We start from the raw sequence: 21932 nt of genomic DNA, 5'->3' as shown, positions 1-21932 counted from the left end.
CAGGCAGTGACTAACTAACAGTACGGTAGTGTGTATGTCACTAACTAGAAGAGCATACTCGGAATGTCCTCAAGACAAAGAAGTGATAAGCGTCTGAGGTGTTCTCTATGCTGCATTCTGTCATCTGATCATTGTGCAAGGTGTACATCAACTGAAACTTCACACTGTCACCCACAGAGATGCATCATTAGGATGTGTCAGTTAAAAACAAAATAAGACTTAAAAAGCTGAAACCCACATCTAACAACATCTTCATTCAATATGTGCTTATTAGAAAATCAGTTTCATTTGTAAGTTCTTTGGTGCTCTTAATTGATTTATATTAATTAACTTTAAAGATGTTAAAACTGCTTTCCATAGCTAGCAACCTCGTGAACTCTGATACATGGTAGGAGAAAACTGTAGGTACAAACTACTCATTTCACCTATTAGTGTCGCCTGAAATTAAAAGTTACTCCACTACTTAAGAATCATTGGCCCATGGAAATGCCAATGGAGGCAGCACTTAGTATTTTTAGATAAATAGTTGCATTTATAAAGAAAAGCAAACAGAAATAGAAAACTTTAATTCATCTCCACATAACATTTACCTCTTATTGATCACTTTTTCTTTCTCTACCTCATTTGTTCATTCAGAACCATGGGATTATGAAATATAGAACTAATGTATTGAGGGGGCATTGGCCAGTGGGGTGTGTGGGTAAAATGCAGGGGAGCCTGGAGCAGTATATGCAGTGAGGATCACTTGTTCCTCGTGGCACCTGATTATCTTAAATTGCATACTTCTTTTTGGAAGAACAACCTTAGAATATTTTTCATATAATGTAGCAAATGACAAGAATCATGCAAAGATGCCTTGTTCTGTTCACCATTAAAGAGATAGTGGATAGATCTGTAGCCAGTTTTAACAAGATGAGATAACCCTGCATCAACACCCATGGTATTTCTAAAAGTAGTGTTTTCAGTGATCCCTGGTGGTTGTTTGTTTGTTTGTTTGTACTGGGAAGGGAACTTAGGGCTCCTGCTTGCCAGGCAGGTGCTGTACTGCTGAGCTACATCTCCAGCCTCTCTCTTGTTTTTTAAAAATTGCATTTTTTAAACTTGGATATTTGTGAAAGGACACATGGCTCAGTTTTAAAGATATTTTACAGATTTGTCAGTCACTGAATAAACACACTTTAAATTGAAGTGTTTATTACTTTTCTTAACACCAGTGGTTAAACGCCAAGTATTGCTATGCCACTTCTTTACCAGGAGAACTTCATGACTAGCAGCAGAAGTGGACTGTAATTTTTAGCTTGACTGCCTGTAAGAATGTTGGAGCCGAAATTATACATCAAAAATATTTTTATTTTACAAGTAAAATGAGGGTTTTACTTTAGAACAGCGAGGCTGGAAATGTTAACAGGAGGGTGTAAATATCGCTACTTTCACCTGGGTGGTAGGTTTCTGTTCCGAACTCTGTGACTGGCGTTGCTGTGTACGGTCTGTCACTTGTACTGTGAGGTGCAGACACATGCTGGACATATGTAAGAGAGTGTCACACTGTTTGGACGTTTGCACATAATCCTGTGTTACAGAGGTGACTCTGTAGCTTCACTTCTTTTTACTGTTTGGAGATCCTCACCTGTTACCTGACTCTGTCTTAATTTTCACAGAGGAGGTTTATATTATTTGCTCAATTTGCGATCAACAATGAGTCTAGTGGTGGTTGAAGTGACTAGGTGATGTGTTTTTATATTCACAGGTTAGAGTAGTTAAGTCAGACAGTAATATGAAGATTGGAAGGTGCTTGTAATTAGACTGGGAACAATAACCCCATAAAATATATTAATATATATTGCTAAGAACTTCATTGGTTTCAAATTATAAAATAGCTCATCCTGTTGCCTTTTACTTTACATATTGATGTTTCCAGCCTTGTGCCATTCAACCCTAAAAGCATAGAATCATCTTTACTGTGTAATTAATTTTGTGTTCAGTATATTTAATTGAAGAAAATTAAGATTTTTGTCTAAAACTTATTTGTGTTATTCATTTTCTCTGGTACATCAAATGTAGACCTTTTTTTTGGTACTGGGGATCAAACTCAGAACCTTGCGCTTGCGAGGCAGGCGGCGGAACCACTGAGCTAAATCCCAGTCCTAATATTTTAAAGAAATATACCACCTTTAAGTGCTATAAGATTTACTGCCTTGTAAAATCAGAGAATGTATTCCTATAGAATAATAATGTGTTTTCATTTTTAAAATGTATTATTATTTTCATCTAATTGGATTTATGTAACTATAAAAATAGGGACCTGTTTCTTTGTCACTTTCTTTATACTTTTCTCTAAGTGGAACATGACTCACATTATTTTCCAACCTTCCATCACATACTTCAGAAAGCTCACCATGCTTGTGCCTGTTTCTGTCTCACCCAATGACTACCTACTGGGCATTTAAATGATGTCTGTGTGACCATTTACTTCATTGAATATTCCACCTGACATACAACTGGGCCTCATTCATGGTTACTTCCACTAACATAAAAGTATGCATCTGTAGTATGAGAAAATGTTTTATGTGGATTATCTGGCATCTGCAGAATTGCCATTAAACCATGTAATAGGGCTTTTATTTTTAAAATATGATGATTTATCCTTAGCCATAACCCTCAGTATTTGTATATTCTGTTTTTTTCTTTATATATAGTGCAGTAGAGATATCAAAGTCACTTTCAGCCAATATAATGATATCATCTGAATATAGAGTCTCCATGCTCAGGAAAAATATTTTAGATGATTTTATTAATTCAGGAGAACAGAGTCTGAGCTAAGGAAGGAATAAAAACAGGGCAGAACTCCTTTTTCTGAAGGAAATGAGGAATCCTGAAGATTCTATTATCAGAAAGAATTTTTCTCTAGAGCTCACATGTGGGTAAGACAGAAAACTTAGAAACATATTAAAATGCAATCCAAAAGCGGATTAATGAAATTATTACAGTTTTCTTACTTTCTCAATGCTGGGACAAATATCCAACATCCAACTCAAAGAAAGAGAGGTTTATTTTTGCTGACAGTGTGTAGAGGTTCCAGTCCATAGTCGGCTGGGCCCCAGGCAGGGCAGCATGGCAGAAGAGAAACAGTCCACAGCATGGCTTTGGGAAGCAGAGAGAGATCAAGGGTGGAGGAGGGAGATAGACTTTCTAGCCCATGCCTCTAGTGACCACCTCCTCCAACCAGGCTTCACCTCCAACATCACATTTAGCCATAAACTCTCATCAATGTACTAATCCAGTCATGAGTATCACGTAGTTATGGTCCTGTCACCTCCCAGAAGCCCCATCTATGAATGTGTGGGGGACATCTAGACATAAACCATCATGACAATTTAGATTATGAGTTCCCTTGTGAAGTTATCCAAGCTGATTCAGTCCACTTAGTGTTCTCTGGCTCCCTTAGCCTGCCATTCCGATGCTCCAGAGACGACTTCATCACTGCACACTGCACCCTTCATTATATAATTCCGTGTGTTGGTCAGGGTCCCTGGGCTGGTCCAAAATACCTGATACCCACAGCTTAATGGAGGAGAGGAAAACATGGGCCAGGTTTCAGGGTATTCACTCCGGGGTAGCAGCCTCCCAGGCTGCATCATGGCAGAAAGGCATGGTAGAGCTGAATGCCTAGTTCAGGCAGCTGGCAAGAGGAGCAGAGCGACAGTGCCGAAGAGGAGGGGAGGACTGGGCACAGTTCCCAGGACCCCAGGACCCCAGCACCCCACACACCCAGTGTGTGCTCTTCATCTCCCGAGTGGGTCCCAAGACAGTCAGGTTGATAATGCAGCTCAAGTCTCACACTTTACACCATCTCCCTGCTTTTATTTAACTCATTTTAGTATCTGTACATGTCCTTCTGTATCTGTGTTCTTTGTTCCTAGCGCCCCCTTCTGGTCATGTGTACCTTGTCACACCAAAGAGCCATCTGCCTTTACCTTCAGTCATCAGTGTAACAACAGCTATGGAATTTTATCTTCTCAGGAACTCTCTGCAATGTCCCTTTTTCAGACCATCTCAGTGAATGCAGCTGGCAGTGGGAATAGTTCATTACCTACTGAGACACTGATCAGCACCTAACAGTGCCTTGCACATAGAGGCTAGGAAGTATTTATTAAGTATTAATTAAGTTGGATAAATTTTAAGTCATGATTATAAGCACTAGAGCTGGAAGAAAGTGTTAGAGGGGAGTTTCAGAGAATTCGATCGCTACATACTTGAAATGAGAAAAATGCAGCTGGAACAATCTTAGGAAGCAGACTTAGTATTTTCTGGTCTTCTGACTTGCATAGCTTGTGAATGCCATTCCATCACTGGTGCCAGTATTCTACATGGATTTTTAAAAAATAAAAGTCAGTTTTTCAATCCCTAGAAATTAATAGTAGCCTACATTATGTGAACAGAGTAGAATGGAAAGAAGACATGTTGCTAAAACCCAGATCATATGAACATAGTTTTAAGTGGTTAAAAGCTAAGTATATCTTTAAAAATATAGTTTTTGAAAATCTACAATAAATAATTCCAGTGATTCAACATTGCTGTTTTTCAAATGTCCATAGGTGGAGTTCTTCTTATGTGTGGATGTGGTTCTTGTCTGTAACTCATGGGTCACCCTGGTAACCCTTAGAAGTGGGGCTGTTAATCCCATTTTGCTGAAAAGAGTTATGTATCCTATCCAGATTCATGCATGCAGTAGGAATATCCAGGTTGTCTGGCTTCAAACTTCTCTCACTATAATAATGTTCTACATTAGACTATTTCCAACCAGAGGAATAAGTTTTATGGAAAGATGAGAGAATACTCTTGGATAATCAAGTATCCAATTGGAATGACTCTCTTCTAGATTTATCTTCTGCATGTGAATCTCAATGGTAGATATAAGCTATAAAACTTCAGTTATTCGGCACTGGAAATCTTGATCTGAAATGGTTACTGTCTTGGGACCATTTACTTTTCAAAAACATATGTCCACCCCCCCAAATCCAGGGTTGATTGGTAAAACATAAGGCAATGTTGAATAAAGATTCGAGGTCTGTAAACATTATATAGTGTTTCCTCGGTTTAGGGACTTAATTCTCTCCACCATTCTGGTCACAAACTCAATTGAACCAGAACCAAATCAAATTTCCCTGTAAGGTCAACACTGAACCTAACTATTGAATTTGATTTGGTTCTCATGCAATTTGGTTCATATCCAGTTTGGCTTGCATAGAATCTAGAAGAAGGAAAGAAAAAAATTTTTTTGAAAAATTTTAACCATATTTAAAATACGTTATGAAAATTTTGACTCCTATGCATCATCCTAGCTTTAAATCCTGATAGGGCTTTAAATCTTGATAGCTTTAAATCTCAGGTAGAGTTCTACCTTATAGGAAACTCATTGGCTAGGAAACTGTGGCCACTGGGGTTGTCCAGAAACTTAGGATCCGTCCATCTGTCTGTCATTCCTTAGAAAGTTAGTTATGCTCATTGGTAGCTGTAGCTCACTCAACACTAGCACTTCCAAACTTGGGGCCAGAAGAAGGGGACATGTCAATAAGTGGAAGGTGATGGTAGGGCTGAAGAGCTGTACGTGTGTCCCTTCTGCTTGCATGCTATCTGCCCTGAATTTTATCAATAGTCCATCATGCTGGAGATGCTGAGAAGCATCTGTTCTAGCAGGGCCAGGACCTCACTCCTGAGACATACCCTTGTGAAGAGGGAGAAAGACATGCACACTGAAGCCCTGCCATGAGCTACTGTTCTGCCACCACTAGCATCTTGGCATACCCCCACCTGTGTAAAATAGTTCATTTTCTCCCCATAGTTGACCCAAGGATCCCACAAATTGGTACTCGCAGTTCAGAGTCCAGATGGCCCTGTCATCTGTATCAGGTAGTATAACTTTTCCTAAGTGGTTTTCTCTGCCCTGTTTGTTCCGATTGCTGCTGAGATGTGTAATCTACATGGTTTCTCTGCTACCGTGCATCTCCCCTTGGGAAAGCAGTGAGGGATGCAAGCTGGCCACTGATGCGCTGTACCACTCCACTGCACCAGGGAAAAGATGGAGACCTCCCGCCCTGAGGAAGGGTGGCTGCTCGGGGAGCCCAAGGACTGCTGCAGCCAGTGCCCTGGGACTCGCCCAGCTGTCAGGAGCAGTCTGTGAGGAGTCTGAAGGCTAGAGCTTGGGGCTGCCTGGTCTTCACAGCCTGCTGATTTCTGGGGCAGGTTTGGAGCCCCAGAGTTGCTTCAGGGGTCAGACAGTGCTTCTGCAGACCGGGCTTCGTCTCGTCTGTCATACAAACAGTATCAGCAGCAATGCCAGGCGCTTCTAGGGAATTCCTTCCAGGGAATTTCTCATGTAGATAGTCCCTTTCCTACAATGCAGTCTAGAAATAATTCTTAAATGTGACATTTTACATTGATTTTCTAGATTTTGAGCTGAGCCCTTTCCTATCTTACTCCTCTCGGGTGGCTTACTTGAGGACAGCACTGGGCACACACAGTCTGATACAGTGAGAAGCACAGAATGTCACTGATTTTTCAGTGTCCATCTGTACGGCGGCAGAGCTCGCTAGCTGCCCTTCTTGTCCTCGCCTTTTGTGGTGAAGTTGCTTGTGGACATGACCACGTGGCCAGGAACTGTTTCTCAGACCTCTCTGTGTCTGGGTGGGGCCATGGGGCTCATTGTCACCAGTGGAACTTGAGTGTAGTGCACATCACTTCAAGCTGGAGATTGTGGTGACCCACGTGTGCCTTCCACATAGATCCTCCCTCTTTAGCAGCCAATGCCCTGGCCAGTGCCTTGGGCGGCCTGGAAGCGATGCTTTGGAGAGGACAGATGCTCTGCAGGTTTAGGTGTGTGCATACCTGCTGGGAGCAGACTCCCTCCACACCCCAGCCATGGCTGGGCAGATGGCTTAGAGCAGTGAGGCACGGGGAGCTTGAGACCATACTTTAAAGCATTCTGCATCATCCTAACTACTATAGACTCATCTTTCTATATTTTGAGTATTTCTCAGATCGCTCAAGGTCTGAAGATGCCAGCTGTTGGCTTTCCCAGATCCTCTGGCTCCTCCTTGTGTGGACATAATTCACTCTCATTTAAGGAGACTTCTGTCCCCATCCTAGATGCAGGGTCCAGGTGGGACACAGGAGAGCTGAGGGTGTCTTTCCAAGATGGTGGTAGGTGGATAGCAGCTCTCAGATTCACAGAAATTATTTGAGCTGTGGAATACAAACCCAGTGAGTTAATTTTTGCTCATAACCAGTCCCAGTTTTTTATCTTGTCTTGCAGTTCAGCGTGACTAATGTTCTTGACCCCGTGACTGGGACAAGGCTAAAATAAAGGATCCCCCAGGTAGAGCAAGGCAAAGGGCCCAGGAGTAACTTAGAAGATGCGTTTTTGAGTGTAGGAAGTGCACTTCTTTTTATTCTCATGAGATAAAAAATCTGATGCCTTTCAAAATTAGGAAAGTACATTTGAATGTATTAATCGGAAATACAATAGCTATCATCTAAAATGGAATTTCTACCAATAGAGTCACTCGTCAATACATCATTTGCTTCATTGTTTCCTAAGAACTAAAATGAACAACAAATACTTTCCTATTAACTTTTGGACTGTTTACCTATAAAATGGCACCAAAGTCTGCATGTTTCCTCCAGTGTTCTGAGTTAATGTTTAGGTAAGCGCTCGCTTAAGCTGCAGGTTTGACAGATCCCCAGCACAACTTTGATGTCTGGTGAAGCAGAATAGCGTTCCCGAAGATTTAATAAAAGATACATCTCCAGGTTTTTAATCATTAAGTTTATTGGTGCAATGTAGATGTACATAGTGATCACATTCATCGTATGGAATTTGTACCTGTACATGATATATCTTGATTCATATTTTCCCCATTTCCCTCCCTTCCTTTCTACCTCTTGTCCCCTTCTTATTTACAAGAGCTTTGTTTCTGTTTTATCTTCCTTTTCTCTCTCTTTTTTTCTTTTCCCTGCCTTCCTTTCCCTCTCCTCCCTTCCTGGTGCAGTTTATTTTTGATAAGGGGAAACATCCTCATAATTTATCATTGTCACCTTTAATGATAGCACTGGGAAATGAGATGCCCCTGTGTGGGCTGGTTCTGGTCCCCCCTCGTGCCAGAAGGAACTCTGCAGTGGATCCACACTTCACTTTTCTGGGGATTTGCAAAGCTGTGATTTCTTTCATGGCGTGAAGTCTCACTGTGCACAATTATGAAGCTGATTATTTCAGGGGGTCACTTTGTATATCTATTGTCTGTTTTACTATTGGAGCTGCCATAATTCTGAGTTTATATAAATAACATGCCACTTAACTACCACAGTGGGATTTTAAATGTTAATTAGTAACATCACAAAAGAGATTATATTATTTAATTTTACCATAATAGAAATATCTTAAATTTAGTCTAATCATGGGCTATTACTTAAAAGCAAATATCTCAGAAACCTCATAAAAGATTATTAATATATTTTTAAAAGTAAACCACCTATGCTTGTATGTTACATTAAATTTTAATGATCTGGCTCATAATATAAATTATACTTTTTTTTGTCTTTAAAGAGAAATATATATTTTATGGAATGTAGTAATTCTGATGAGCTAATTGCACTTAGCAGTTGTAGCAGTTAAAACAGAAATGCTGGATGAATGTGCTCTACAAAGAATAACTTTCAGTTCCTGGTGTCATCAAATCACATCTCAAATTCCTTGCTGGCTTCTTGCTACTCCTGGCTGTGACCATTGGATTGGCTGTGCTAACTAATGTCACCTCTCTCATGTCCACTGCACATTTGTATCAGTCTTGCTCCAATCAGGGAAGAGGAAAACACACCGTCCTTTGAAACAGGGAAAGTTTATTTTTAAATGAAGAATTACTGACTATCACGGTGAGTGGGATACTCAGGGGTTGACTAGAATCACAGAGAATGCTGAAAGGTATACAAGAAGCAGGTTCATGTCGTACCATCTAATCCTGTGTGTAGTTATGACCCCCAAGGCCCAGAGGGCCTGGAAAGCGGCCCAATTCCCCCCTCCCCCTGTGCAGAGAGCCAGATTCCTTCTTCTAGAGAAGGTGGCGGTGACTTACCCAGGCAGAGAGGTCGCTGAGCCGCACACCAGGGGCATCTACCGGGAACCCGCCGTCTGGGCTCCAGGCGCCTCTGAAAGCTGGATTTACCGCTGACCTTGGGGCCAGAACTGGCCAGGCTCCTGGAACACTGGGGGCCCAATATCTTCTCCCTTCGTGTCTGGGCCACCTGTGCAGAGCCAGAAGTGGGCCAGCTGGTGGTGCAGACTATCAGAGGCCCAGATCTACTTCCATGGAGGCAACCAAAGGGGGCATTTGGAGTTGGGAGGGAGTCAATGTGTACCCGGCATTGCGTGATGCTGAAATTAAGACACACAGTCTTTAAACTTTTAGTGATCACTAAGACATTAACTTGGGGTCAGATATTACAGAGAAGTATTTGAAAGCGAATAGAGATGTCTGCCAGCTTGCTTGTTGCGTAATTCTAGTGTTACAAAGGGAAAAATATTTTATATTACTGGCACTTAGTTTCTGCAAATGCAAATTGAAAGACTTAAAATAAAATAAATTTACCATATCAGTTACATGTGCCAGTAATTGGATCTTGGGGGAGTGCTATATTTAAAGGAACTCTTTCATGTAAATGTGATTAGTCATTTAAAATGAATAAATCATTTCCCTCCATTGCCTCTAATTTCACAGCCAAGGAGGGACATACTGTGTATATTTTCTGACTTATTTTAGTTGCCCAAATTATCTTAGTTGGCTAATAAATCTGACTCTGTAAAGTTCTTCATTATTTCCGTAGTTTCTGAATAAAGAGAAGGGGAAAATAGATTATGTTGCGGCGGTCTTGAGAATTAGCAGTATTCCTCAGGGTCGTGTGTCTGGCCATGTTCGGGAAGAGAGAGAACTTCTCCAACAAAGTCATCGTTGAATGCATCAATATTTCCTCTTCTCCATGAGTTCTGAGCTGTGTGGGCACATACAGCTTTGTGAAGCTTTTTCATTAAAGTAAATGTGGATTAAATTAGAATCAGTGTAAATTAATTGCATTAAAATCAGCACAACTAAGCTCAGGTTTCTTGTGATGTTCATTAAAATATAAAGGCTGTAAAATCACACAAATCATTGACTGGATTCAGATTAGCTCACATCATTCAAATAAATGTAAAGAAAACAATTTCAATGCTGCTATTTTAATTATACTTTAACCCTTCATTATACTTTCAATGTGGATTTGCCATTATCAGTGATATGAATGTGAAAGTCAACAAATCACATGATTTTAGGGTAACAAGCCTAAAAGTCATCTTGTGCAGACTAAGACAGGACTTCATGGAATGAAAATATAGGGACCAAATAATCGAAAGCAAAGTTTCCACGCATGGCAGATACATTTCTGAAAGCTGCATTCTCAGTTTAAGAAGAGAAGGGAGACTGTGTGACCCCCACTCGCCTGGTAGACCTGGTCGCTCAGCAGCCAGCGCCCCGCATCGCTCTGCAGCTGACGCCTCACTCACTGGAAAACAGACCTGACAACGCTGCTTTTCTGCCGAGATGCTGTTTTCCACTTTGACAAAGACAACTCCAAGGGAAGAAAAATGGAGCCTCCCATTTGTTTTGTTTTGTTTTTGGTACCGGGGATCCAACTTGGGTTCTTGTGCTTGCACAGCAGGCACCAAAACCACTGAGCTAAACCCCTGGCCCAGGAGCCTCCCATTTGAACACTGCTGTAATAAGTGGAATTTTGTGTCGAAGGCACATTGTGCCTTTTCAAGTTTTACAGCACATATACCATTTTGATCTCATCTCTGTACTTTTTTCCTAGCTTCTCCGTGGGTAGACAGTAGAACTCCAAACAAGATTGATCTTTATGATGTACGCCGGAGACCATGGTAAGGGTTTTTTAGCTGGCCATAAAAAAATGAGATAGAAGAAAAGAGATCATAACTTTTTGGTAAAATATTAGTGGGAATCTTTCCATTATTGGGATGAGTGTTACCTAATGGTAGAGAGTGCTCATAGTTTTGAAAATAAATATAAATAAAGATAAAGGACAGTGGAGAGCTTTAGTACACGGCCCTTGTTTGGTTCCACGCTCACACACAGCACTGACGCCCCTCTAGCTGGCGGGGAAGTTCGTGGGCTGCTGGTTGGCTTGGAGTGGACTCCGGCAGGTGGAGGGGTGGCACAGGTAGAACAGAGTTTGCCTCTGGTGGTGAACTAGCGAGAGCTGACCCCATGGTAGGAGCTGCCCTTGGTTATCGTCCTACAATTTAGGTTTTGTTTTTTCCATAAAGAATTTCTACTTGTTCCCCCACAATTTAACCAGTTCATTCTCCTAACACAAAGCTTGACAAATACTAATAACCCATACTTGGACTCAGTTGGAAACAATTACCAATTTGGGGACATTTTACTAGTAATTGGGCTTTGAGTATTTTAAAAATATACTTAATGTGTGACTATTTCTTTCCTAATGTGTTCACTTTAGGAACAACACAGTGTTTTGCACTTTTCTTGCCAGTACCTTGGAGTACACATTCATGACAAGAGACCCTTCATATCATTTAGAAGTAGACTGTATGGTAACTTTTTAAAGAAATACCCTATTGGATATTGAGGCTATCTTGAACTTTCTGCTGGGTTCAGGCACATCATGAGAAGCAAACTTGTTCACTCAAAGGATGCATATGTGAGGCTTTTAAATGCCTTAGTAAGGATCCCAGTAGCAGCTTCCATGAACACCAGCAATGTGACTTGTGTTACTGTGAGTGTTGCTCATGGCAGGTTTCTCCAGCGTGTCCCTGTGGAGCTGTAGGTCTTTGAGTAGAGCCAAAGCTAGTTTGTCACATGGTTTGGATTTAGAAATTGATCATTTGGGGAGAAACGTAGAAACTAGAGGCCAGTCGTGAGAAGCAGACAGGACGCTCTGCTCCGCTCCTCCACTGAGAGGCACAGGAGGAGGCCCAGGGGCAGCACTAGGGAAGTCGAGGCCATGTCCCTCGCGGATGCCCCTACCTCGCTGCCAGTGCCGTTCTTTAAGGAAACACATGTGGGTCAGGTAGGCACTCACGGCTCCGGGCCAGGGAGTCCTGTGCAGATTGCCCCATGCCGCAGCTGCTGCAAGCCACCAGGCAGGTGTCCGGCAGTCTCTGGACCCTGGATCTGCAGCGAGGAGCTGAGCTCAGGCTCAGCGGCCTGTGAGGAGCAGGCCCTCTGCTTCCTGCCAGTCTGTGGCAGGCAGCCCGAGTGTTTCCGGCTGCTGAAATTCAGCTCTTCCGCCATCAGTGAACCATCTGCATAAAACTCCTGGGTCTCTTCTCGGTGCAGAGATGCTGATTCTGAGGGGCTGTGGCTGAATTTGAGGATCAACATTTTAAACTCATTTGCCAGCTGCATCTTGGCCGGACACAGTAAAGTTTTGAGAGCTACCACTTGAAATGCTTTGTAATAGCATTGCATATTACACAATTTTTAGTAACCTTTTTGGCCTTTTGTATTTATTTTTTATTGATGTTACCCTTTTTAGGTTTCTTTCTTTTTTTTTTAACCTTTTTTATTTTTATTTTCCTTTATTCCCTTTTTGGTCTCTTTTGTTGTTGTTGTTGTTCTTTTATTGGTACATTTTAGGTATACAATTCGTTTACATTTATCATTGGGTGTTTGTAGCTGTACATGACGTATCTTTGTTCTTATTTTTTCCCCATTCCTTGTGCACCCTTCACCCACTCCGCCCTTCCCTATTTACATAGATTTCATTTCCATTTTTTTTTTCTTTTCTCATTGTTTTTCCTTTCCCTCTTTTCCTTTCCCCTTCCCCTCCCTTCACTCTTTTATCTTTGGACCCTTTTTCCTATTTCAAATTATCAATTATTCATTTTAATCATTTTAACCCTTGTTTACACTTTCAGTTTCTCACACTAGAGAAACTATTCTGTATTTACACGTGTGTCCTATTTATTTCACTTAAGAGTATGGCCTCAATATTCATCCATTTAGCTATAAATGACTCTAGTTTCTCATTCTTTATGGCTGAGTAGTACTCCATTTTATAAAAAAAACACATTTTCTTTATCCAGTGTCCAGTTGATGGGCACTTGGGCTGCTTCCAAGCTTTAGCTAATGCAAACTGTGCCGCTATGAACATGGGTGCACATATATCGCTGTAGTATGATTCTTTTAATTCTTTGGGGAAGATACACAACAGGGGAATAGCTAGGTCAAATGGGACCTCTAGTCCTAGTTCTTTGAGGTATCTCCATACTGCTTTTCATAGTGGTTGCACCAGTCTGCACTCCCACCAGCAATGGAGCAGGGTTCCTTTCTCCCCACAACCCTGCCAGCATTTGTTACTTGTTGATTTCTTGATAGCAGCCATTCTTTCTGGGGTGAGGTGGAATCTCAGTGTTGTTTTCATCTGCATCTCTAGAATGACCAGTGATGTTGAACATTTTTTCATATATTTGTTTGCTGCTTTTACTTCTTTGTCTGAGAAATGTCTGTTCATTTCAGATGCCCATTTTTGAATTGGGTCTTTGAATTTGAGGGGGTCTGATCTTTTTCAATTCTTTATGTATTCTAGATAGTAGCCCTTTGTCTGAGGTACAGCTGCTAAAATTTTTTTCCTACATTGTAGGTTGTCTGTTAGCTCTGTTGGTGGTTTCTTTTGCAGTGCACCATCATTGGAGGAAAGATAGCCTATTTAATAAATGGTGTTGGAAAAACTGGATTTCACCCTGGCAAAGATTAAAACTAGACCCATACCTATCACCATGCACTAAACTAAGATCGAAGTGGATTAAAGATATAAATATTAAGACAGAAACACTAAACTTGCTGGAAGATAAGTTAGGTAGAACTCTTGAAGACATTGGCATAGGAAAAGACTTCATGAACAAAACCTCAGCAGCACGGGAGCTAGAAGAAAAAATCAACAACTGGGATCTCATCTTATTAAAAACCCTTTTTAGGTTTCTAAACCACTTTTTATTTATTTTTTATTTTGTTTTTTGTTTATGTCTTTTTGATTCAGGGTCTCCCTATGTAGTCTAGGCTGGCCATGTGCTCACAGTGACTCTCCTACCTCAGCCTCCCAGGTGCTGGGATTACACACCTGTGCCACTGTGCCCATCCCTAAGCCACTTTCTAAAAGTGCCTAAACAACCTGGTTTTTGTTTTACTTTTTGTCTTCAATAGTATGACAATCTGTTATTCATTAGATGACATATCTGTGGTCAATTATTGAGTTCAGGATAATACATTTCCTATAATTTCCACTGTGTACCAGTTTTTTCTCAGGAGAAAAAGTGTCCTGCAAGTTAATTTCCTTCAATACTGGGATTAGTCTCCATCTTTTGATATAAATATCTGGAAAATATACTTCAAATGTCACGCCTTGGGATCTCTGTGTTAAACAGAGCCTTTTGAAGCTGACATTGCAGAATGTGAATAAAAGAGCATTTTCTGCAGAAACAGAATAGCAGCAGGTCTCTGCCTGGAAACAACTTACCTCAGAGATCTGCAGATGCCAGTGCAGCCCACGTTAATGTTTGATGGATTGCAAGAGAGAAAATATCCGTGTCGTTTTTGTTTCAGGTACATCCAAGGGGCAGCGTCTCCCAAGGACATGCTCATTCTGGTGGACGTGTGAGTAGTTAGTGTTACACATTTACATGTGGGAATGGGAGTGGATCTGTAGGTAACAGTGTGTCAGGACTAAGAAATGTGTGATAGGTCAAAAAATCCCCAATCATTATGATATTTTTCTATCCAGACAGAGAAGCCATATAAGACAAAACAAAACCAGCAAAGCTACTTGATTGAAATGAGGAGAATCACATGTATATCTATACCACAACGGAAAATGACAGCGTTATTCTCAAATCAGAGCTTTTTGAAAAATCATTTATTGGCTTCTAATGCCTGTTTTATCTTGAGGACTGTATTAACATACAGCATTGCTAAAGCAAAGCAGTCCCTCATACAACAAAACTAAACAAGCATTTCATAGGCACTTGGTCGTCAATGATTCAATTTACTCTTAGGGTTTTGACCCAAAATAAATATTAAATATATGAAATGTTTGTACTGGGACTTTTTCAAAGGACATGTTAATATACAAGGAAAGAATTCGTAGCGTTTTTGCATTGACCCTTTTGTTTATTTGTTCCCTTGCTTCATTTGGGTGACTGAGGTGGGAGGGAGAACAGTGCCCAGCAGTGAGCACTCCACAGGGAGGGGCAGAGCGTGGATCAGATGGAGAGGAGAAGGGGACTCCTCCTTGGGGTGTAACCAGCACAGCGCCACGCGGCTGGCTTTCTGGTTACTGCTTAATCAAGTCAGCAGAAGGCTCCGGGCACCTGGGCTCTGGCTCCCAACCTCTGCCCTCACTCCAACCTGGCTGACAGACCCGGTGTTTAACACGTCTTTCTGGATGCGTGAATATCCGAGTATCCATCTATATATTTTTAAAAACTGCCATTTGCCATATAATGTCGATAGTTCACTTAGAAATACATGCTGACATTGGTAGGAAAGGAAAACAGTGTTTCTTATAATGTCCACGGTGCCAAAAGATCTGAGGTCTGCTGCTGATTTTGGTGCTGATTGCTTGGGATGATTGTTCTAACTGACAACGATGTGAATGGCCCTGATGAGTCGCTATGCTGTCTTGCTTCGTGGTGTTGTTATTAAGTCATGGGTGAGCAGCTTGGGGCCCCTCGGTCTGTTTGCAGGAGCGGGAGCGTCAGTGGCCTGACTCTGAAGCTGATCCGAACGTCTGTCTCTGAAATGCTGGAAACGCTCTCAGATGACGACTTCGTGAACGTAGCTTCCGTGAGTACCAGACGACTGCTTTCCTGAATTACCTCTGACTTTCGATGCTGCAGCTTTGCGTTGTGTTCTGAGGGATCTCTGATACTGTCACAGGGCGCTTTCTGAGGTCTCCTCTCTCCGCTGTTACTCGTTCTCCCCTGCCATACCGACATCCTCTCTGAGTCCTGAGTGTCAACCCTGCATAGGGTAATTGAAATAATGAACACAAGCGTTCTCCAATTCTCCTTCACTCCAGGACCCTAAATAGGTGAAGTGAACTCTACACTCACAGGTACCTTGGGGCTCCCACGGAGCAGGTCTCGGTAGCATTCAAAAGCAATTCTCTACTCACTGTAAAGGTCACTTTCACTCTGGACAAATAACCACCCTGTACTATATTTTTCCAGCATCCTTTTAAAAATAACACAAGAACCCATAGACAATGGAGTGAGCTCAGAGCTGTCTTAAACTTTCTTATGCACAGCTAGAAAATACTGAACTCTGAACCAAATGAAAAGACCAATAAATGTTACCATGGCTCATTTTATTTCACAGACCTTAGGCAAAGTATTTCTTGGCCATTTCCTGGTAGATATAATTTCCCACTTGAAGTGCTTATAGTCATGGCGATGTGGGTGGAGAACAAGGAATTGGTGGTGAGGTTATTTTGTGTGGAATTAGAGAAGGGGTCTGTCTCTGAGATCACTTGTGAAAAGGAGGTAAGCACTAGTCTGCAATTGATTCCTCCTTTTCCTGGAAGCAGAGGGTGAAGGGGAGGCAGGGACCTGATATAATCTCTTATGTGCTGAAGCTCCAGGTAACTAGTTAATGATATTTACTAAGCATATGCCAAAAATACTTTTTTAAAATTAAGTTTATTTTAAGTATGCAATACAGTTACATTCATCATTGGGAATTTGCACCTTTACATGATGTATCTTGGTTCTTATTTTTCCCCCTTCCCCCTGCCTTCCCTTCAACCCCTCCATCCCTCCCTCTTTACAAAGACTTTGTTTCCATTTTTTCATTTTCTCATATTAATTCCATTCCCTTCCCCTACCCACCCCCACTTCCCCTTCCCCTTTGCCCCTTTTCTTCCTATTTCACATTATCTATTATACCTTTTAGTCCTTATTTACACTTTCAGTTTATCACACCAGAGAAACTATTCAGTGTTTACACATGTGTGTCCTGTTTATTTCACCCAAGGTATCGCCTCAATGTGCATCCATTTAGCTATAAATGTCTCTAATTTCTCATTCTTTATGGCTGAATAGTACTTCATTTTATTAAAAACAACACATTTTCTTTATTCAGGCTTCAGTTGATGGGCAATTGGGCCATTTCCAAGTTTTAGCTATTACAAATTGTGCTGTTATGACCACGGGTGCACATATATCACTGTGGTATGATTCTTTTAATTCTTCTGGGAAGATACCCAGCAGGGGAATACCTGGGTCAAATGGGACTTCCAGTCCTAGTTCTTTGAGGTGTCTCCATACTGATTTCCACAGTGGATGCACCAGTCTGCACTCCCACCAGCAATGGAGAAGGGTTCCTCTTTCCCCACAGCCCCACCAGCATTTGTTTGTTATTGGTTGATTTCTTGATAGCAGCCGTTCTTTCTGGGGTGAGGTAGAATCTCAGTGTTGTTTTCATCTGCATCTCTCCAATGACCAATGATGATGAACATTTTTTCATATGTCTATTTGCTATTTCTACTTCTTTGAGAAATGTCTGTTCATTTCAGATGCCAATTTTTGGATTGAATGTTTAAATTTGGGGGGGTCTGATTTTTAAGTTCTTTATATATTCTAGATAGTAGACCTTTATCTGAGGAGCAGCTGGTGAAAAATTTTTCCCACATTGTGGGTTGTCTCTTCACACTGCTGGTGGTTTTTCTTGCTGTGAAGAAGCTTTTTAATCAGAAGAGATCCCACTTGTTGATTCTTTATGCTAGTTCATGGGCAACTGAGGTTTTGTTCATAAAATCTTTTCTTACACCAATTAAGAGTTCTACCTAACCTCTCTTCCAGCTGATTTAGAGTTTCTATTTTAATATTTACATGTTTAATCCATTTTGATTTTAGATTAGTGCATGGTAAGAGATATAGGTCTAGTTTTAATCTTTGGCAAGTTGAAACCCAGTTTTTCCAGCACAATTTATTAAAGAGGCTATCTTTCCTCCAGTGAGGGTGTTTGGCTCCTTTATCAAAGATGAAATGGCTGAGTGTGTCTGGAGTTGGTTCTGCATCTTCTAATCTATTCCACTGATCCTCGGGTCTGTTTCTTTGCCAGCACCATACTGTTTTTATCACAGTAGCTTTGTAGTATAGTTTCAAGTTGGGGATTGTGATACCCCCTACCTTTTCTTTGTTGCCTGAATTGCTATTGCTATTTTAGGTCTCTTCTTGTTCCAAATGAATTTTTGGATAGTTTTTGCAAGTTCTATGAAGTATACTATTGGAATTTCAATTGGGATTTCATTGAATCTATGTAGCAGTTTTGGAAGTATGGCCATTTTCACTATATTGGTTCTTCCTACCCAGGAGCAAGGGATGTCTTTCCATTTTCTGATATCTTCCCTGTCTTTTTTCAGACTGCAATATTTTTCAGAGTAGAGGTCTTTGATTTTTTTGTTAGGTTGATTCCTAGGTATTTCATTTTTTTGGATGTTATTGTGAAGGGAGTTGTTTCTCTAGTTCCTCTTCCAGTGAGTCTGTTGTTCCTGTACAGGAAAGCTATTGATTTTTGCTTCTTGACCTTGTATCCACTTACACTACTGAATTTGGTTATTAAGTCTAGAAGACTTTTGGTGGGGTTTTTGGGGTCTTCTATATAGAGTATCATGTTGTCTGCAAATAATGACAATTTAACTTCTTCATTTCCTATCTATATTCCTTTTATTTCTTTCTCTTGTCTAATTTTGTTGAATAATATTGGATTGTTTAGAATGTTTCAGTCTTCTTTATTCAGCTTTGATGATTCATACATATCTAGGAATCTGTCCATTTCTTCTGTGTTTTCCATCTTATTGGCATATAGTTTCTCAAAGTAGATATTGATGATCCTCTGGATTTCTGCTGGGTCTGTTTTAATTTCACCCTTTTCATTCCTAATTGCATGGGTTTGTGTCTCTTCTTTCCTTTTCTTAACAAGGTTGGTATGGATTTGTCAATTTTGTTTATTCTTTCAAAGAATCAACTCTTTGTTGATTTTTTGTATCATTCTTAGTCTCCATTGCATTGATTTCTGCTCTGATCTTTATAATTTCCTCCCTTGTATGAGCTTTGGGTTTATCCTGCTCTTCTTTTTCTAGAAGCTTGAGGTTTAGCATCAGATTATTTATTTGAGCTCACTCAGTTTTCCTAATATGAGTATTCGTTTCTATGAATTTCCCTCGTAAGACTGCTTTCATTGTGTCCCATAGATTCTGATATGTAGTACTGGCATTGTCACTTAATTGTAGAAACTGTCTAATTTCTTCTTTAATTTCCTCTGTGACCCATTGGTTGTTCAGGAGAGAGTTATTCAACTTCCATGTGTTTGTGAAGTTCTTGCAATTTCTTATGATCTCCAGTTTAATTGCACTATGGTCTAATAATATACAGGGGATAGCTTCACTACCTTTGCACTTACTTAAACATGTTGTATGAGTGAGTACGTGGTCTATTTTGGAGAATGACCCATGTGCAGCCAAAAAGAATGTGTATTCTGATTTTGTGAGGTGTAACATTCTGTAACATCTGTTTAGTTCATTTGTTCAAGAGTTTGATTGAGCTGTAATGTTTTGTTGTTTATTTTTTGTCTAGTTGATCTATTTGCGACAGTAGGGTATTGAGGTCCCCCACTACAATTGTATTTAGTATTTATTTGATTTTTCATGTCTATTAGTATTTGTTTTATATAATTGGGCACACTAGTGTTTGGTGCATGTATATTTATGATTGTCATCTCTTCCTCTTGGATTTTTCCTTTGCAAGGATGTAGTGTCCTTCTTGGTCCCTCTTAATCAGTGTTGCAAAGAGGATAGCTACTCCTGCTTTTTTTCCAGTTCCTGTCATGTGGGATATTGTTTTCTACCCTTTAACGTTCAACCTATGAATTTCTTTTTGAATTAATTGTGTCTCTTGTATGCAGCATATTGTTGGATCTTGCTTCTTGATTCATTCTGCCAGTCTATTTCTTTTGAATGGTGAATTGAGACCACTAGCATTGATGGTTGTAACTGATATGCATTGAGTTATCCTTGTCATGACCTTTTCTTGTTGTTGGATTCTCCCCCTTTGTATTTAATTTCTTGTCATGCCCAGTGGATTCATTCTGCTAGGCTTCCTGGGGTTGTGATCCTCATTGTCTTTTCCTAGGGTATTGTCTAAAGTTTTTTGGAGTGCTGGTTTGATATTCATGAAGTTCCTAAGGTGCTCTTTGTCATGAAATTATCTTATTTCTCCATCAATTTTGAAAGATAGTTTTGCAGGGTAGATCATTCTGGGTTGGAGGCTCTTTTCCTTTCAGGCTCGAAATACATCACTCCAGGCTCTTCTTGCCTCGAGAGTTTGTGTTGAAAAGCTTGCTGTGATTCTGATGGGCTTTCCTTTGTATGTGATTTGTTTCTTTTCTGTAACTGCTTGTAGAATTTTGTTCTTCTGTTGAGTTTTTGGAATCTTTAACTATTATAGGCCTAGGTGTAGATTTTTTGATCATGGCCAGTTGGAGTCCTATATGCCTCACTTATCTGTATGTCAAGTTCTTTCCCCCTGCTTGGGAAGTTTTTTTCCATTACTTCTGTGAGCGGTGTTTTATGTCTTCTGCACTCTCTCCTGTTTCTTCATTGACTCTGATCAGTCTTATGTTATTCTTCTTTGCATCTTCTAGCAGCTGCTGGATTGATTTCTCGTGGTCCCTTACTATTTTTAAGAAACTTTTCTGTTCCTGGTCACTAATTGCAATCTTATCTTCTATATCTGAAATTCTGTCCTGACATTGGCTCATTTTACTATGTAAACTTTCAGTGGAGCTTTTAATCTCTGGGATATCTGTTTGCATTTGCTGTATGGATTCCATTTGTTTCCTATGTTGGAATTCCATCATTTACTTTTTAAATTTTTTATCTGTGTCTGCTCTTGATTTATTAATCATGTCTTGCACTATGAGCACAATCTCTGCTGTTATCTGAGAAATTATTTGTGATTTCATTTTTTCCTGATCCTCTTTTGTTGCCAGTTCAGGGAGTCCAGATGGTTGAGTGTCAGAGTGTTCCATCTCATTTCCCTTGGGGGTTGCCTTAGATGACCTGGAAGTTTGGATTTGAAACTTCTCATTTCAATGGATGCAGCCTGCTGTGCCTTAGTGGAGGTGACTTTTTGCTCACCCAGTGCTCTTTAATTCTCAGCAAGCCACTGGGAGGCTTTTTCTCTGGTGCTCACCACTACACCAATTCCTGGCTTCGAAGTGGTGGCCTTCTGGATCCCTGTGCTGTGCTGTTATCTGGCTGGGGTCTGTGCACACTTGTGATGGTATCTGGGTGTGCCTCTGGCTGGGGCCTGCCCCCTTACCTAGCTGTTGTCTGGGAGGGCCTTTGGCTGGGAGCTGGGCTCCCCATCACTGGTGTCTGAGCCGGCTTCTGGCTGGGGTCTGCACACACACATGGATGGAATATGGGTGGCCTCTACTGTTGCCTGTGCGCCTGTGTAGATCTTCTCCAGGGGGCCTTTGGCTGGGACCTGTGGGCCCAAGCTGCTGGGGTTGGGGTGGGGCCCTGGCTGGGACCTGCCTGCACCCTCACTGCTCTGGTCCACATTGGCTTCTCGCTTGGATCTGTGTGCACTTTGCCTAAAATACTTTCAGTGGGTTGTTTCTGGGTAAGCATAACTATGGTAAATAGAACCCAATAGGTATGATACAAGGGTCTCTAGAAAGTTTCTCAAAGGTGACATAATTGTCTGGGGGAATGAACTGGAGATGTTTCATAGTTTAAAGAAACTCACAAGAAACCCTGTGAAACTGTTTGTGAATTTGTTTCATGTGGCCAGAGAGAGGGAT

The 21932-nt window shown here is 40.9% G+C and overlaps 1 protein-coding gene across 8 annotated transcripts in view; it reads left to right on the top strand.

Moving 5' to 3' along the window:
* Cacna2d1 (calcium voltage-gated channel auxiliary subunit alpha2delta 1) overlaps positions 1-21932 on the top strand; it is a 428021-nt gene that overhangs the window by 307932 nt on the left and 98157 nt on the right. For all 8 annotated transcript variants that reach the window (XM_013070350.3, XM_013070351.3, XM_004839765.3 and 5 more), the window contains 3 exons: positions 10900-10966; positions 14670-14720; positions 15809-15908. In XM_013070350.3, coding sequence (XP_012925804.1) covers positions 10900-10966; positions 14670-14720; positions 15809-15908 — 218 coding nt within the window. The remainder of the gene's footprint in view (positions 1-10899; positions 10967-14669; positions 14721-15808; positions 15909-21932) is intronic.

Source organism: Heterocephalus glaber, unplaced genomic scaffold (genome assembly GCF_053883595.1).
Source record: "Heterocephalus glaber isolate CG9 unplaced genomic scaffold, H.glaber_assembly_v1.0 deba00000678, whole genome shotgun sequence".
Lineage (NCBI taxonomy): Eukaryota > Metazoa > Chordata > Mammalia > Rodentia > Bathyergidae > Heterocephalus > Heterocephalus glaber.
Note: the sequence above shows the minus strand (reverse complement) of the source record. Positions and strands in the feature narration are given on the sequence as shown.